A 17,305-nucleotide genomic window follows, 5' to 3' on the forward strand; every position below is an offset into this window, starting at 1 on the left:
TGCAGTATGTGGGCTCTAATTCCCTGACCAGGGATCAAACCTGGGTCCCCTGCATTGGGAGCTTGGAGTTCTAACCACTGGACCACAGAAAAGTCCCAGAGTAACTCCTTAAAAGAATAGATAATAATTTTGAGAATTATTTCATCAGTGTTTTCTATTTCTCCTTTTTTTCCTCCCTTTTTCCTTACAGTTTGGAGTTTCTTTGGGATCATCAAAGAGCATGCTTCCATGCTATTGAGTAGACTTCTCAAATCGTGTTCCCTGGAACTCTTGGGGTTCCAGAAAGCCCCTTTGGGCATCATGTGGATAGGCTCTGAGTAGGTAGCCTGTGATTTGTTGTTGTTGTTCAGTTGCTAAGTTGTGTCTGATTCTTTGTGACCTCATGCACTGCAGCACTCTAGGCTTTCCTGTCCTTCACTGTCTCCCAGAGTTTGCTCAGATTCATGTCTCTTGAGTCGGTGATGCTATATAACCAGCTCATCCTCTGCCCCTCTCTTTTCCTTTGGTCTTTCCCAGCATAAGGGTCTTTTCCAGTGAGTCGGTTCTTTGCATTAGGTAGCCAAATTATTGGAGCTTCATCATCAGTCCTCCCAATGAATATTCAGAGTTGATTTCCTTTAGGATTGACTAATTTGATCTTCTTGCAGTGCAAGGGACTCTCAAGAGTCTTCTCCACCACCACAATTCAAAGACATCAATTCTTCGATGCTCAGCCTTCTTTATGGTCCAACTCTTAGTATCTCTCCCCAAAAAGAAGCACTGCTTTTTATATGTTTTACATAGTGAGCTTCTTTGCACAATTTGTTGGAGAGAGGGTTCCACACCTCAAATAAATTTTAAAACCATCATCATGAGACTAGAAAGTTATGGGCAACATGGTCAGGGAAGGGAAATGGGCTCATAGACAGTGGTTTGGCTCACATGCTGGGAGCAGAGGCCATTTGAACAGTTCTGGGCACTGTTGTGTTTGCAGGTCTTGTGCTGATGTTTCTGTCTGTTGCAGCTCCACATGCCACGTGGCTGGGATGCTGATCCCACGGGTCTCTCACTCCTTGCTTGCACACCTAGTTCATGACGTGCTGCCCACCTGTCTTTTGGTACATTTTTGCTCCTTATTCTCTTCTCTTTGGCCTGAAATCTTGACTTGCCATGTGTTTCCCCTTCTGGCAACCTTATATTTCTTCACCCTGTTTTGGCTTCCTGAATATCTGATCCCTTTTTAACCCTGACCTCAGGTGACTGTGTCCTGAAGTGTTTTCTGCCTTCCTGGATCCTGGCACCACCCAGGGAACCCTGCCTTTCAGCTGCCCCAGTTTTCCCCCACATTATCTTTTTAAGCTGGAATGGGGTTCACAGGTGCTAAATTAGGTTCAAGGCTGGGACTGGAAAATGGAGACCATGATCCAGATGTGTCAATCCATTGGATGGAAGGAATAATTCATATTCACAGAGAGTTATAGTTTCCTTAGTGCTTTCACATATTTGTCTCCTTTCTTTCTCATTATAACATGGTGAGATTGGGTTGTTCTTTTTGGGGGCATATAAATATAAATTTGATAATTGAGAGAGGAGACCAACTTCTTTCTATAGAATTTCAATTAACTGATGTAAACCTTTTGCCCTTAAAAATACCACAACTCCACACTACTATATATAAAATAGACAACCAACAAGCACCCACTATAAAGCACAGGGTTCTCTACTCAGCACTCTGCAATGACCTAAATGGGAATAGAATCTTAAAAAGAGTGGTGGTGGTTTAGTCACTAAGTCATGTCTGACTCTTGTGACCCCGTGACTGTAGACTTCCAGGCTCTTCTGTCCATGGGATTCTCCAGGCAAGAATACTGGAGTGGGTGGCCATTTCCTTCTCCATGGGATCTTCCTGACTCAGGAATCAAACCCAGGTCTCCAGCATTGCAGGCAGATTCAAAAAGAGTGGATACATGCATATATATAACCGATTCTGCTGTATAGCAGAAACTAATGCAACATTGTAAATCAGATATAGCCCAATAAAAAAAAAATATATATATATATATATTATAAAAGAGAGAATACTACAACTCGCTCTTCTTAAATGTGGGCAGCACACAGTGACTTCATTTCAAAGAGTACAATGTCAGGGAGCAGGGGTAACTTTACAGTGGAAAAAACCTGCAAATAAGACCTTAGCCAGGTGATCAAGGTTAACATCAACAGTAATAAGTCATGTTGATAGTGTGTATCTTGATATGAGATGAGAATAGTCCTTTACCTCTGTGGTCTTTCTTAAAATCTTAATTTTGAGAAATTATCAATCCATAATTATATATATATATATATATATATAATAAAAGAGAGAATACTACAACTCTCTCTTCTTAAGTGTGGGCAGCACACAGTGACTTCATTTCAAAGAGTACAATGTCAGGGAGCAGGGGTAACTTTACAGTGGAAAAAACCTGTGTCCTGAAGTGTTTTCTGCCTTCCTGGATCCTGGCACCACCTAGGGACCCTGCCTTTCAGCTGCCCAAATCCTAATTATGAGAAAACTCAATCAAACTGAGAAACTTCCTACAAATGCCTTACTCAAAATTTGAAGGCATCAAAAACAAAGAAAGTCTAGGAAGCTGTCACAGCCAAGGGAAGCCTAAGGAGACAATGATGACTAAATGTAATATCCTCAGTGGGATCCAGATTGTTTTCTTTTGTGTGAATTCCTAGGCACCGAGTCACCTTTTCATATCTCTTTGGGGCCTGCAGAATTCATTCCTCTGGAGTTCTGTTTTCTCCATTAAAATTTGATGTATAATCCAAAATCTTAATGCAAAAGTTCACTGATAATATTTATTTCAACTATTACTAATCTTGGTGTCACAGAGGGCTGTCAGACCTCCATGGTCCCAGTGGGGGAAGGTTTCTCACTCAGGTAAAGGGATCGCATAACTCCAAAACACAGACTGTCCACCTGCTGTTAGTTTCCTCTCTTCAGGAGGGCCAAGGATGCCCTTGGCCAAGACCCCACCCTGGGGCTACATCTGCCCCAGAATCCACAGCTGTCCCCCATGCACATGTTCAGGGCTTGGCAGGGACACTGCAGCCCGGGCAGAGACTGCAGATGAAAGGTGAGATTGGAATATTCTTATGTCTGTGTTACACGCAAGGAAACAGGGTCAGAGGCACATGATTTACTAAAAGTAATAGAGCTAGAAATAGAACCTCGGTCTTTTGACTGTAAATCCTGGAGTTAAGTCTAGGAGACCAGAAATAGATTTTTTGCTAAGGTGATGGGAGGAATATCTTTGTTCATGGAAGTGGCTGACTGGAGATGGGATGTATTGAAAAGGATGGTGTGTTTGTGTGCGTTTGTATGTGTGTGTGTGTGTATGTATAGGGTGGCGGCGGGGGTGGGGGGAGAGGGCAGACTAATAGGCCGGGTCAGTCAAGTTTGGCCAGGCTGAGGAGTGGGGAGGGGGCTGGCGACACCATCCCCAGACAGGCTCTTGCCCTGGGATCAGGGGGTGGGTCCTCTGGGATTGGGCTGGTTCCTGTGGACTGTAGATTTGAGCTCCTCCTGCTCACACCTTTGACACATGCTGGCTGAAGGTTCCATTCCCTCACTACCTGGGCTGCACCTGGGGTGGTCTTGACTGGAAACTTCTAAGCATTGTCCTGCCCTGTGGCACTACACACTTGCAGGATAATTCCAGAGTAATCGTGGCTCATTGTTTTCCAGTGAGGGAAGAGGAACTGCAGTGACTGCTTGGGGGAAGCGGGAGGAGGAACCTGGGCCCCACACCCCTCTGACCTGGAGCACTTCCCACTTGATACCTCTCACCTCCCATGACATCTCCTCCTTGGTCTGTATTCTGTGCAACTCTGCCTCATCTCCACCTTGATCAACTGGGGACTTTGGGGCGAGTTACTAGATTCATGGACACTTTAGAGTTGACTGAGAGAGAGAATGAATTAGACCCAATCTATCCATAAACCTTAAAAACGCCTTTGGCAGTCAGCTCTGGGGAGTTGTAAGAACAAGTCTAGTTGGCCATAGCCAACCTGGTGGGAGTGGGTGGACCGTGGGAGTGGTCTGTCTCAATTCTGGCCATGAGAGGTGCATTGTCTTTTGAGAATTCAAAACCAGTGATAAAAATTGAATAAAACTTATTCTACTTTTTTTTTTTTTAATGATTTTCTTTTCAAAAGTAATTGATTTATTTTTGGCTTCATTGATGCACGAGGGCTTTATTTAGTTGTGGCAAGCAGGGGCTACTCTCTGGTTGTGGTGAATGGGCTTCTTACTGCAGTGGCTTCTCTTGTTGCAGAGCATGGCTCTAGAGTCAGGCTTCAGCATTTACAGCTCATGAGCTCAGTAGTTGTGGTGCAAGGGCTTAGTTGCTCCGGGCATGTGGGATCTTCGTGGACCAGAGATCAAACTGGTGTCCCCTGCATTGGCAGGTGGATTCTGAAACACTGGACCACCAGGGAAGTCCCTAGTCTACTTTAAAAAAAAAAACTGTTAATTTACTTGACTGTATCAAGTCGTAGTTGAGGTACGTGTTGTCTTTGTTGAGCCACACGGTATCTTTAATTGCCACACATAGATTCTCAAGAGGGCTCCATGGGGCTCCAAGAGAGCTCGACGGCATGTGGGATCTTAATTCCCTGAGCAGGGATCAAACCTAAGTCCACTGCATTGCAAGGTGGATTCTTAACCACTGGACCACCCAGGAAGTCTCCCCAAATCATTCTACTTTTTATTATCACCATGCATTGGTCAGTTGTTAGTAATATCAATGATAAAATTCTCCTCCGTTCTGGGGTGGGCCCCTTCCTTACTGCTTGGCACATCACTGCTGGCTAGTTACCTCGAGAGTCTCACTGAAGCTAGAATTAATTGGTTGACATGACTTTATGTCCTAGTCCCTCTATCAGGGCCTGCTACCTGGTCCAATTCGAAAGTCACAACCTCCCTAAGCCTCTGTTTTCTGATCTGTAAAATGGAGCTAAGAATGATGCCAGCAAATATTTAAGAGAGGATAAAAGTAAAATTAGCTTGACGAGAGAAAGTTGGATGTAAATGTTGTGATGTCCACATTGCGATACAAAATCTATCCCAGGTGTGAGATTTGGCTCATACCCAGATTACTCTTCTTTGGCAGTAAAGAATTCAGGGACAGTTGAGCCAGGCTCTTCCCTGAAACTTAGGAGCTGGTTTTGAAAAATATTTTTTATTTATTTTATTTTGGCTGTACTGGGTCTTCCTCGAGGTACATGGGCTTCTCTAGTTCCGGCACAGGCTTATCTGCCCCGTGGCATGTGGGATCTTAGTTCCCCAACCAGGGATCGAACCTACATCCCTGAATTTTTTTTAATAATTTAATTTTTTTTATATTTATTTTTGGCTGTTCTGGGTCTTCATTGCTGTGTGGGCTACTCTCTAGTTGTAATGCAGAGGCTTCCTATTGTGGTGGCTTCTCTTGATGCAGAGCACTGGCTCTCGGGTGAACAGGCTTCAGTAGTTGTAGTACATGAGCTCAGTGGTTGCAATTTGTAAGCTCTAGAGCACAGGCTCAATAATTGTGGCTCACGGGCTTAGCTGCTCTGCGGCATATAGGATCTTCCTGGATCAGGGATCGAACCTGTGTCTCTTGCATTGGCAGGTGGATTCATTACCACTGAGCCACCAGCGAAGCCCCTGGAAGGCAGATTCTTAACCGCTGCACCACCAGGAAAGTCCCAAACCATTTTTGAGTTCTGAGAAGCAGTTCCAGATTTACTCCTCATCATCTGATTCCTGGACAGACAACAGGAGACCCTAATGGGGTGCCCCCCACCTTCCCCGGGCCCTGCCAAGTCCTGTCTGTGACACTAATCTTCACACCGTCTACTCTGTTCTCCAGGGACACTGAATAAGTGAGGAGCTGGGTCCTCTGGGAAGAGGGGCGTGTTCCTGATATAATTGCAGGAAAGCTGCTGGCAGGAGCAGGGAAGCTAGTTTCTGTGTCTTGCGGGTTTACTGTCCTTCACGAAACCTTCCTACATGACTTTTGCAAGTCAGCCTCAGGCACAGTGTTCCACCCACCCCTGCCTCCTGCCTTTCTACTAGCTGGATGGTTTAGTCCTTTCTGGGGGGTTATCTCATGATTTCCTCTGTGAGGTGGTCAGGCTGGGTTTTCTCATCCTCATTTGACAAGGGAGGACCTTGAGGCCCAGGGAGGTGAACAGACTACCCAGGCTCATGACCAGTTAGCAGACGGGATCTGACCAGAACCCAAGACTCCAGACATCAGCCCAGAGATGGAATTTGGAGAGTGAAGGAAAAACTTCGTTTCTGTTCAGAGTTGTCGTGGACTCTCGGGAACTTTCTTTCTTTTTGGCTGTGCCACATGGCTTGTGGGAACCTGAGGATTGAACCCAGGTCATGGCAGTGACAACACCAAGTCCTAACCACTGGGAATTCCCCTCAGAAGCTTTCTGGCAGGTGAAGGAAAATGGACTGAAAAGGCAGCTCTTTATCCAAGCCCATGAAGCTTTGGGGGCAGGTCAGGGTCAGAAACTGGACCTCCTGACTACCCGCCCTTTGCTGCATTAGAGTTAGGATCTGACTGTTGCAGGGATAGGCATATGCGTGCTTTGCGTATGTGCATCAGTGTTTCAGTATTCCCATGATTTTTAAATCTGTATTGACAGTCACTTCCCTTACGATCGGCTGGCTCCCCTCTGCTCCCTGCTAGGCTGATACCCTGGGTGACTTTGTCTTAACCTAGAGGGGCACTCCCTGTCCACCTCTGGTCCTGCAGCATAGCTGAGCAACTTCTGTGCCCCGGACCTGAATTTCTGGCTTCAGAGCCTTCCTGATGGGCAGAAAAAGGTCCGTAACCATCACTGCTTCCACCTGCCCGTGAGTCTGCCAGTGCCTTCTTATGGGCGTGACAGAGCCATCTCAGGTCTGGCTTTTGTGCCTCTACTGTGGGTACAGGGACCAGGGGGTGCCCCACAGCAAACTTCCATTCCTGTTACTCCCCAGAGCCCAGGGTCATCTTCTGTCTTGATTTGCAAATCAAGCAAAACCTGTCCTGATGAAAGAGACAACACTCTCCATCTCCCTTTTCTTTCCTCTCTCCCTCCTTCTCATGGTCAGATCAAAGATCTAAGGGAGAGGGTAATATATCAATACTGAGAAGGACAAGGAATAATATGAGTTACAGTGATGTACTTTTTTTCATCTGGAAAAATGGAGATAATCCGAGGACTGTTACAAGTTGGTGTTTCTCAGCCCTGGTTACACATTGGGGTCACCCAGAAAGTTGATTTATTTATGTTTGGCTGCACTGGGTCTTCACTGCTTTGTGCAGGCTTTCTCTAGTTGTGGCAAGTAGAGAGCTGTTCTTCATTGCAGTGCTTTGGCTTTTTATTGTGGTGGTGTCTCTTGTTGCGGAGCACAGGCTCTAGGTGCGTGGGTTTCAGTAGTTGCAACTCGAAGGCTCTGGAGTGCAGGCTAAGTAATTGTGACACATGGGCTTAGTTGTCCTGCTGCATGTGGAATCTTCTTGGACCAGGAATTGAACTTGTGTCCCTGAATTGGAAGATGGATTCTAATCCACTGCACCACCAGGAAAGTCCCAGAAAGTTTTTAAAAAATATCTTGATTCCCAGTCCGAGGAAATCAGAAGTCCTGGAGGTGGGATCCAGGCAGCAGTAACTTTAAGATTTCCCTGGTGATTCTGGTGTGCCACCAGGGTTGAGAACCACTGCTCTAAGGATGAAAAGAGTTGGTAAATTGCTTAAAACGAAGATAAACCCAAAATTGACTGTGCATTGGAATCATCAGAAAGTAGAGTGGGGTTGAGATATGTGTTAAAATTCTACTGATGCTCTGGCCACACATTGCAGTCCATGTAAATGAGTGACTTACTTCTGCCTTCACATGAGCAATAAACTAATAACAGTAATACTAGTCACCATTTATTAGATTTGCCCGCAGGCCAACGTGATGTATTTTTTTTTTAATTTGGCTGTGCTGGGTCTTAGTAGGGGCATGTGGGATCTTTTAGTTGTGGCCTGTGGAATCTAGTTCCCTGACCAAGGATCGAACCTGGGCCCCCTGCACTGGGAGGGTGGAGTCTTAGCCACTGGCCCGTCAGGGAAGTCTCCTCTGATGTGACATATTTCCAGTCCTCACAATTCCCTGGCAGGGAATCACAGTTCCCATTTTACAGATGAGGAAACTGATGCACAGAGAGGGTGACCACTGGCCCCAGGTGACCGTGTAAGTCTCCTGAGACCAGGCCTGTCTGACCTGGAAGCCTGCTCCTTCTGCCCAGGGCTGGCCTAGTGGAGCATATACTCCACACATTCCAGTACCTGATCAAGGAGAGAGGAAACCAGCGAGCGGCCTTGGCTCCCTTTGGGGCTCCCCAGAGCAGGTTGAGTGGAGGATCCTTGTCTCGCAAAGAGAGGGAAGGTGAGTGGCATTGGCTGGCATTTGGCTCTGTGTTAGTCATCCACTCTCAAAATACCTCCTTTTGGCGGGAGGAGGATGCCTGCTCATGTTAGGCCTGACCCCCAGTCACCTTACGTTGCCTCAGCTGCTCTCACAGAGAGAACACTCAAAAGCAAACACTCATTTGCTTTTTGAGAGTTAGAGGAATTTTTCAGGCATGTGATACAGAAAAATGCCTCCGTTTCCCTCTAAGGAGAAGGGAAAGCTTTTCGTCAAGGTGACCTGAAATATTTAGCTCTGCTTTATTAAAAATCCTCTGCCTCCACCTCTGTGCTCCATAAGCTTAAACAAATAGTTTAAAATCCTTACACTTTGGCTTTCCCATCCCTCAGGGCTGCTGATGCCAGACTCCCTGAGGTGTCAGGAAGGAGAGGAGCGTGGCCATTCTGACTCGGAGACACACAGCTGCCGGGGACTCGAGGCTTTGTCCAGTGTTTGCTGGCACCCTCTATGGGACCTGATGTCCCAAGGCCCAGAGCTGCTCCCAGGGACCAGAGATCCTGCTGAATGTGTTCCCTCTGACTTTGGGAGGCCTGATTTAACCCCACCTGCATCAGCCCCTCATGTGTAGACAGCCCAGAACCAGTATTTGGGGCATAAATAGCTGAAATTTTAGAGTTAGCAGGCAGTGTGATAGATACATGGCTCCACAAAGCCTGCCCAGCTCAGCCCAGCCCAGCCACCGGGGCCCTGTCCCTCCCCAGAGCTCCATCTGTACCTGATGGCTGTGTCTTTGGTCCCTGCCCCTTGCTGTGCAGGCAGAGCCTGGCAGAGAGTACATGCTCAGGTAGCACTGGGTAAAGGGGGATGAGAGGATGGAGGGATGTGTGAACAGGTGTTTGGTGACATCTCTACAATGGTTGCCACAGAATGCTGTTTAAGTGTTGGCATCTCTTATTCCTTACTTGCTCTACTTGAGGGTCTGTTTTTGTGATCACTTGGGTTTATTCTGAAGGCTGTCTCACTGAGGATTAGTCTAGTAATGGAGTGATTCAGATGTACTGCTAGTTTCTGAGGCTGAGGCAAACACAGTAAGTCCCCTACATACGAAGCTTCAAGTTGCAAACTTTCAAAGATGCAAACGTGGCATTCCCATCGGTGTCAGGTGTGAGTGAAATTGCAGCTTGCCCTCCATCTCCTGTTGCTGATGATCCTTCAGCCCCATCATCTCCCACCTCCTCTCCCTCCTCTAGTCAGTAACTCTTCTTGCCTGTTCACTCGATGCCAGCCCCTGTATGCCATCTGTTGTACTGCACTACCGTACTTTTCTAGGTACTATGCTGTAAGACTAAAAATGTTTTCTTTATTTGTTATGTTTTTTATGTATTATTTGTGTGGAAAGTATTATAAACCTATTACAGAACAGTACTGTATAGCTAATTGTGTTAGTCAGGTACCTAGGCTAACTTTATTGGACTTACAGACAAAATGGGTTTATGAACACGCTTTTGGAATGGAACTCGTTCTTATGTAGGGGACTTACTGTATCCAGAGCACTTCCTTGTGTGTAACTTTCACCCCAGCGCCACTAAGAGAGTACATCCAAAGTGCGGAGTCTGGCAGCCCCTTGTTAAGCCATTAAGCTGAACCTTAAATTTTTTATGGTTTTTGTCTCAAGCAGTAGGTATTGTGGGTGTCAGGAAAACCTAGGACACTGGTGGAAGGGAAGTGGGAAGATCCCCAGGAGGGTAGTCTCCAAAGACTGAGAGTGGCCCCCAGTGATTGCCTTAACATCACCCCCAGTGATGGTGAAGCAGGAGGCCACTGCCCTTCCCTGTGTGTGTGTGTGTGTGTGTGTGTGTGTGTGTGTGGAGGGGGCTGCCTTTAGAGTACTCAGGGAGGCTGGCCTAGGGCAACCTGCCACTTTGGCAGGTTTCTGCATACAGGTGTCTCAGGAGGCAGGTAAGGTGGTCTAGTATTCCCATCTCTTTAAGAATTTTCCAGTTTGTTGTGATCTACATGGTCAAAGGCTTAGGCGTAGTCAATGAAGCAGAAGTAGATGTTTTTCTGGAATTCTCTTACTTTTTCTATGATCCAATGGATATTGACAATTTAATCTCTGGTTCCTCTGCCTTTTCTAAATCCAGCTTGTACATCTGGAAGTTCTTGGTTCACATACTACTAAAGCCTAGCTTGAAGGCTTTTGAGCATTACCTTGCTAGCATGTGAAATGAACACAATTGTACAGTAGTTTGAACATTTTTTGGCGTTTCCTTTCTTTGAGATTGGAATGAAAACTGACTTTCTCCAGTCCTGTGACCACTGCTGAGTTTTCCAAGTTTGCACCATTTCATGGATGTTGTCTAGGTCCCTGGAGTGAAGGATTCAGGCTCAGCCCTGAAAGGCACTAAGCATAGTCTTGACTCCTTCAACTGTCTCAGCAGCTTTGTGAACAGTGGACAGGGTCCTCAGCAATTAGGCCTGGCTTTGCTGTTAACTCTGTGATGACCTTGGGTGAGTCACTTGATGTCTCCTGTGCCTCAGTTTCCTAATATTTTACAATTCTTTGGTCCTATCTGGGCTTCCCTGGTGGCTCAGCTGGTAAAGAATCTGCCTGCAATGCAGGAGACTTGGATATGATCCCTGGATTGGTAAGATCCCCTGGAGAAGAGAACGGCTACCCACTCCAGTATTCTGGCCTGGAAAATTCCATGGACTATCTGTCTTCTAACCATGACAAACACCCACCGTAGTTACTAACAATGTTAGGCTGCCTCCGCCCCATCCCCACTTTCACCGGGACCCCCCCTGCCCCACGGCATGGCCTCTGGCCTCGTCTTTAAGTGCTTTAGGCTGGTGTTTGCTCTGTCCTCTTATTGTCTGAGCCACTACCTGGCTCGTGTCAGGTTAATTGAGGTTTTATTTGTTGGGAAGGGTTGGAAACCAAGGTGCAAACATGAGACTAGAGAGGTGCTTTGTTTCCTTACAATTCTAAATAGATGAGTTTGTACTTGCTTCCAGATAAGGGAGGCCCAAACAGATGATTGTTACTATTAGTAATTTGACCATGCTGACCATTTTTACTATTTATTCATTCATTCCATACTTTGTGACTTGTAGGATCTTAGTTTCTCGACAAGGGATCAAATCTGTACCCCCTGTAGTGGAAGTTCAGAGTCTTAACCACTGGACCACCAAGAAAATCCTGCTTTTCCTTTAAAATATTTCCATTAAGTAGTATAAACCTCTGGACATTGTGATTTCATCTGGTGAATACAAGACAGAGGTTCTAGCTGAGGCTGTATCATCTGGATCAAACCAGTAGCCTTTCAGGGCCTCAGTGTGCCCATCTGTACACTGGGAATGACAATACTACCATTCCTTCCTAGTACAAGGTAAAGGATTCATAGGAACAGAACGGAAGCCCAGAACTTGCTCTGTCTCCATCTCCGGATGATGACCAGGTGGGGATCCTGGCTGATGACATGACTTGTCCTGCCCTGGAAGAAAGAGTTGCTGTGGCCGGGGGTGGTGGCCAGGTCACTTCTCCCATGATCGCAGTGATGTCCTCATTGTGTGTCTCTGTGTCCCCGCAGCGGCCAGTTCGCCATCGTGAAGAAGTGTCGGGAGAAGAGCACGGGACTGGAGTACGCGGCCAAGTTCATCAAGAAGCGGCAGAGCCGGGCCAGCCGGCGGGGCGTGTGCCGGGAGGAGATTGAGCGGGAGGTGAGCATCCTGCGGCAGGTGCTGCACCCCAACGTCATCACGCTGCACGACGTCTTTGAGAACCGCACCGACGTGGTGCTCATCCTCGAGCTGTGAGTGGGAGCCTGGGACCCGGCGGGAAGCAGGCTTGGGGAAGGGGGGACTCCAGCCACAGGCCCCAGAGGGAGCAGCAACCAGCCGGCCAGAAGCTCGACCCTGAGGAAATGAAGTCAGTAGGGGACGGTTACCCTCAGTTACCCGCTCCTCCGGAACCCAGGCAGCAGAGACTGAGGGCCAGGGTCTAGGTCTGGCTTTCATTGGACCCTGGGGATCAAAGGGAAGAAGTGGCCAGTGCTGGGGTCATTTCTTGGCTGGTGGGCACATTAGAGGGGGGACGGGGGGAGCAGGAGGGCCATTAAAGAATCTGTTTTTCAAAGAAGAGAAGAACAAGCACCCTCCCAGCTCTGTGAAGCCCTTCCCCAGCCCCTCCCCAGGAAAACCCCTGCCTTTGTACTGTGTCTGATGTCTTTATTATTATTGTGCATGCGTGCTTAGTTGCTCAGTTGTGTCCCACTCTGTGCAACCCCATGAACTGTGAAAGTGAAAGTGAAGTCGCTCAGTCGTGTCCGACTCTGTGCGACCCCACGGACTGCAGCCTACCAGGCTCCTCTGTCCATGGGATTCTCCAGGCAAGAATACTGGTTATTGTAGTAACAATTCTTTATAGAGAGCTCTGCTGTAAGCCTGGAGAAGGCAATGGCACCCCATTCCAGTACTCTTGCCTGGGAAACCCCATGGACGGAGGAGCCTGGTAGGCTGCAGTCCATGGGGTCGCACAGAGTCGGACACGACTGAGCGACTTCACTTTCACTTTTCACTTTCATGCACTGGAGGAGGAAATGGCAACCCACTCCAGTGTTCTTGCCTGGAGAATCCCAGGGACGGCGGAGCCTGGTGGGCTGCCGTCTATGGGGTCGCACAGAGTCGGACACGGCAGCAGCTGGAAGCCGAGGTCCTTTGTGTTAGTCTTCTCATTCAGTTTTCAAAGAAGCTGTGTTGAGGAAGTGTTCCACTTACCCCAAGAGAACTTTGTATTCACTTTGCCGAGAATGTCTATTATCTCATTTAATCCTCATAACAATCCTATCACATGGAGACTCTTATTATCTCCATGTTACAGACAAGAACACTGAAGTCCAGGTCACTTATTAGATCTTACAGCCAGAAAGTGGTGGGACCAGGGCTAGGGCCACACTGCTTGTGTGTGTGAGGTGGGATGGCCTTGGGCTGGGCCTGCTGGGGAAGTCTTCATTCCAAATACGGTGGAATTTGGATGGGTGATACCAAGACTCTAGGGCTTGGTTGGCCACCTGATGTCCGTGATCTGGGGAGGTGGGGCTCTGGCAGACCATAGAGTTTGAGCTGGACTATGGCACAAATGGCAATGGCTGTGTTGAGTCAAGCAGCAAGAACTGGTGTCGGGAATGTTCTGAGCCTCATAGGCATGAGCATCTGCCAGTGAGCAGAGGAGTGGTGGCATTTGTCTCAGCAGCCCCTGACTTTGTGACCTGGGGCAAATCACCTCTCTCCTCTGAGCTTCCTCTCTCATCTGTAAAGCTGGCAGCCATCCTTAACCCGCCTGCAGGTTGGATGGGCCACCTGAATTTGGAGACCATTCAAATTTGAGAACATGCTCTGGTGTTGCCAGGCTATAGATTTATGTAGCAGATGGGCATTTGCATACTCTTGCATTGGATTCTTAAATTATCCAACTCAACATTCCAGGGCACAGAATCACCCATGCTTTTCCCTCCTCTAACTTCCAAAGTCCTCCATGTTTCCCCCAGGGACCTCTCAGCCAGTTGGACTAGTCATTGTACACACATGCCTGGCTCAGACAAGCCTGGGGGGGTTCCTACAGGATGGCCCGAGGTGTGACGTGTCCCAAGGCTAAGGGTCAGCAGATGGCACGCTGGTTCCCAGCAGAGAGTGACAAGCCCACCTTTGCTGGGAAAGCCAGGCCATTTCTTTAAGTCTATTGCCAAAAAAACCTTTATAGCAACTAAAAAAGAAATTATATTCAGAAGCCAACCACCCAAGCACAGTCATTTATGTTTCCCTGTGGTTCCTCTCAGTCTTTATCTGTTTGTGTACAATCACTGTACTTGTACAGTTTCCTGCTCTACTCCCCATCCCCCACTAGGCTTACATAATGACATGAATAGCTTTTTTCCTTTTCACTGACTGTATCGTGTTTCATTGAATTATATACATGTATCTCCTTGTTATAGGACATTTGATTTTTCACTTTCTAGCCATTATAGATTTTATTGCCATAAAACAACTTTCTTCCCATATTTTCCCATTTTCTTTTGAATTAATTTTTTTTGGATGAATTCTCAGGAATGGAGTGACCAAGCTAACATTTTGAGGCTGTTGGTGTCCTCACCAAGGACAGTCTTGGTTAACCAGTACCACCTGCAACATGGGAATATCCCATCTCCCTGCAGCCTTGCCAACCCTGGGGCATTTGTTTTAAAGCAGGGTTCATTATTTATTGTCTCTCTTTCTCTCTATATATATTGAATATATATAGATTTGTTTTGTGTATATATATATATATATAGTATGTGTATATATATATTTGGGGGTGGGGGAGCCACGCTGTACTTCATATTGGATCTTAGTTCTCAGACCAGGGATCCAACCCATGCCCCCTAGAGTGGAAGTGTGGAGTCCTAACCACTGGACAGCCAGGGAATTCCAAAGTCCTTTGTAGTTACTAAACAATGTTTGTATTTTTTTTTTTTGGTCATTTTAATTGGCATTTCTGTCATTGCTGGAGAAGTTGTCTGTTACTCTCTGTTTGTAGAACCCTAGGAGTTGGGGTCTAGGATGTTCTTGAGTTGTCCCTGTTTCTCCAAGCAGGTCATGGTCATTTCTCCAACCATGGTTAGCAAGCAGTTATGTGCCCTCTTCTTGTGAGCCATCACCACCTATAACGTCAGTTGTCATACTAGTACTCCTGTGATCTGCTTGAGCTGCTCTGTTTGCGAAGTTCTGTCTGTTCATAGTTTCTCTGTCTCCTCCTTTACTCTCAAGCTGTCTCACTGTCTCTGCCAATCTGTGGTGGTAGGGATTGCTAACACAGTGTCTCAGCCTTGTGTGAACAAGGTCTGAGAGAATGACCTTCCAGGAGAAAAGGGCTTTTCATGGGCTTTAAAAATATATTTATTTATCTGGCTTCATCGAGTCTTCGTTGCGGGACTTGGGATCTGCATTGTGGCACGCGGGATCTCTCATTGCGGTGCGTGGACTCTCTAGATTTGACTCACAGGCTTTAGTTGTTCCACCACATGTGGAATCTTAGTTCCCTGACCAGCGATTGAACTCGTGTCCCCTGCATTGCAAGGCGGGTTCTTAACACTGGACCACCAGGGAAGTCCCTTTCCATGGGCTTCTGTGTGTGACCTTGGTGACCACTGTTGAGCTTCTCAGGAGCCTTCAGCCTTCTGGTCCTCACTGTGGCCTACTAGGTTCATGGGTTTGCCTGATACTTAAACACAGGTGTCAGAGCCCATCTGCTCAGTTGATGTTTGCAGATTTTGTGGATGGAGTTACCTCTCAGCACTGTTGTCTGGTGCAGGGCTTCCTCCTGCTTCCTGCTGAAATGGCCAGTGCTCGGAGGGCATCCCAGCCCTGATTTAAGTCTCCTTCAGCTATTATTACCCCATCCATGATGACCAGTGGTGCAGCCACCTCTCATAGGACTGATGAAAGCCGGGGTGGGAAGGATTTAGCTATCCATATAAGTTGGCTTCCCCTGAAGGAGAGCATAGCAACCCACTCCAGTATTCTTGCCTGGAGAATCCCATGGACAGAGGAGCCTGGCGAGTTACAGTCCATGGGGTCACAAAGAGTTGGACACAACTGAGTGACTTAGCACAGTACAGCATATAAGTTGACTTCCGTCGGGTGTAAAGAATATTTTCAGACTCTCAAGAAATTAACTCATGTCACATGTGGAGCTGGCTTTGAAAAATGTAGATCTGCTCTGGGAGGTTTGGGCAGCCCTCCCATCCCAGGCTCCTGACAGCTCTGGGTCCCCCTTGACTCCAGGCTGGTGGAAAGTGATACCTCAGTGGGTGCATTGAGTCCTGGGGACTGGGAGCAGAGCAGAGGCCAGGCTGTTAGGTTTTTCTTTTCCTCTCTAAGTTAAATTGTTTAGAGATGTGAGAGGAGAGAAGCTTGGGTGGAGGGGGGTGACTCCAGGGCAGAGGCGTTGAAGCTGAGAAGCTCTGGGGAGAAACTACATTGTGAGGGTAACAGTTGGGTTTAAACAAAACCCAGGCTTCTTGATAGCCTTGAGAAGACATGCCTGAGAATTGATGCGAGTGTTCCCAGCCTGGGTGTCAGGGCTGGGACAGTCATCCCAGCAGGCTCATCAGCCTCCCACTTTCCAAGTCTCTAGGGGCAATTCTAAGGGCCACCATAGCTGTTCCTCTCTTCATCCAAAGGAGACCATGTCCGTCCGGGTCTCTTGCCAAGATCACACTTTCAGGTAGAGCAGCCGATTACTGCCCCCCAGAGTCCTCACCCAGCCAGGGCCTTTACATCAGTAACTTTGGGTGACAGGACACATCTCCATTATCATGATATTCTTTTACCTTTATGCAGCATTCAGTGTAAGGTAGGAAGGGCAGTATACGCCTGAGGTCACAGCCTTGCAGGACCCAGCAAGGATGCAAGTATGAGAACAAAGGCTGGGCTGGGTCCTGTGTGTTCCCAAGGGGCATTGTGGATTGGAAAATTTGCAAAGGACTCCAACAGGTGTCTTGCAAATGGAAAGGTTTCACTTCTCTATGATATAGACTATTCTGTGCCATATTAATGTTTTCTTTTATTTTTAAGTTTTATTTTTTTATTTTTTGGCTGCACCTTGAAGCTTGTGGGAATGGAACCCATACCCCCTGCATTGCAAGCGCAGAGTCTTAACCACTGGACTGCCAGGGAAGTCTCACTGTGTTGCTATTTTAAATGTCTTATTTTTTTCCTTTGTTCTTTTATTTGTCCACCTTCTCTTGAATGTCTTTCTTGCACACAGTGCTGTGAGAGCAAAAGGTAATATAGCTGGGGAGAGAACCAGCCGGACATTGAGAGCCCAGGGTGAGA

General features: G+C 47.2%; 1 protein-coding gene across 9 annotated transcripts in view; it reads left to right on the forward strand.

The window, feature by feature from the left end:
* Positions 1–17,305, forward strand: part of DAPK2 (death associated protein kinase 2) — a 135,848-nt gene that overhangs the window by 71,926 nt on the left and 46,617 nt on the right. For all 9 annotated transcript variants that reach the window (XR_014058850.1, XR_014058849.1, XM_081507441.1 and 6 more), the window contains exon 3: positions 12,025–12,246. Coding sequence is in view for 7 of the 9 variants with exons in the window: in XM_081507441.1 (XP_081363567.1) it covers positions 12,025–12,246 (222 nt within the window). In the remaining 2 variants the exon portion in view is untranslated. The remainder of the gene's footprint in view (positions 1–12,024; positions 12,247–17,305) is intronic.

Source organism: Giraffa tippelskirchi, chromosome 7 (genome assembly GCF_054371585.1).
Source record: "Giraffa tippelskirchi isolate mGirTip1 chromosome 7, T2T-mGirTip1v1.2.pri, whole genome shotgun sequence".
Taxonomy (NCBI): Eukaryota; Metazoa; Chordata; class Mammalia; order Artiodactyla; family Giraffidae; genus Giraffa; species Giraffa tippelskirchi.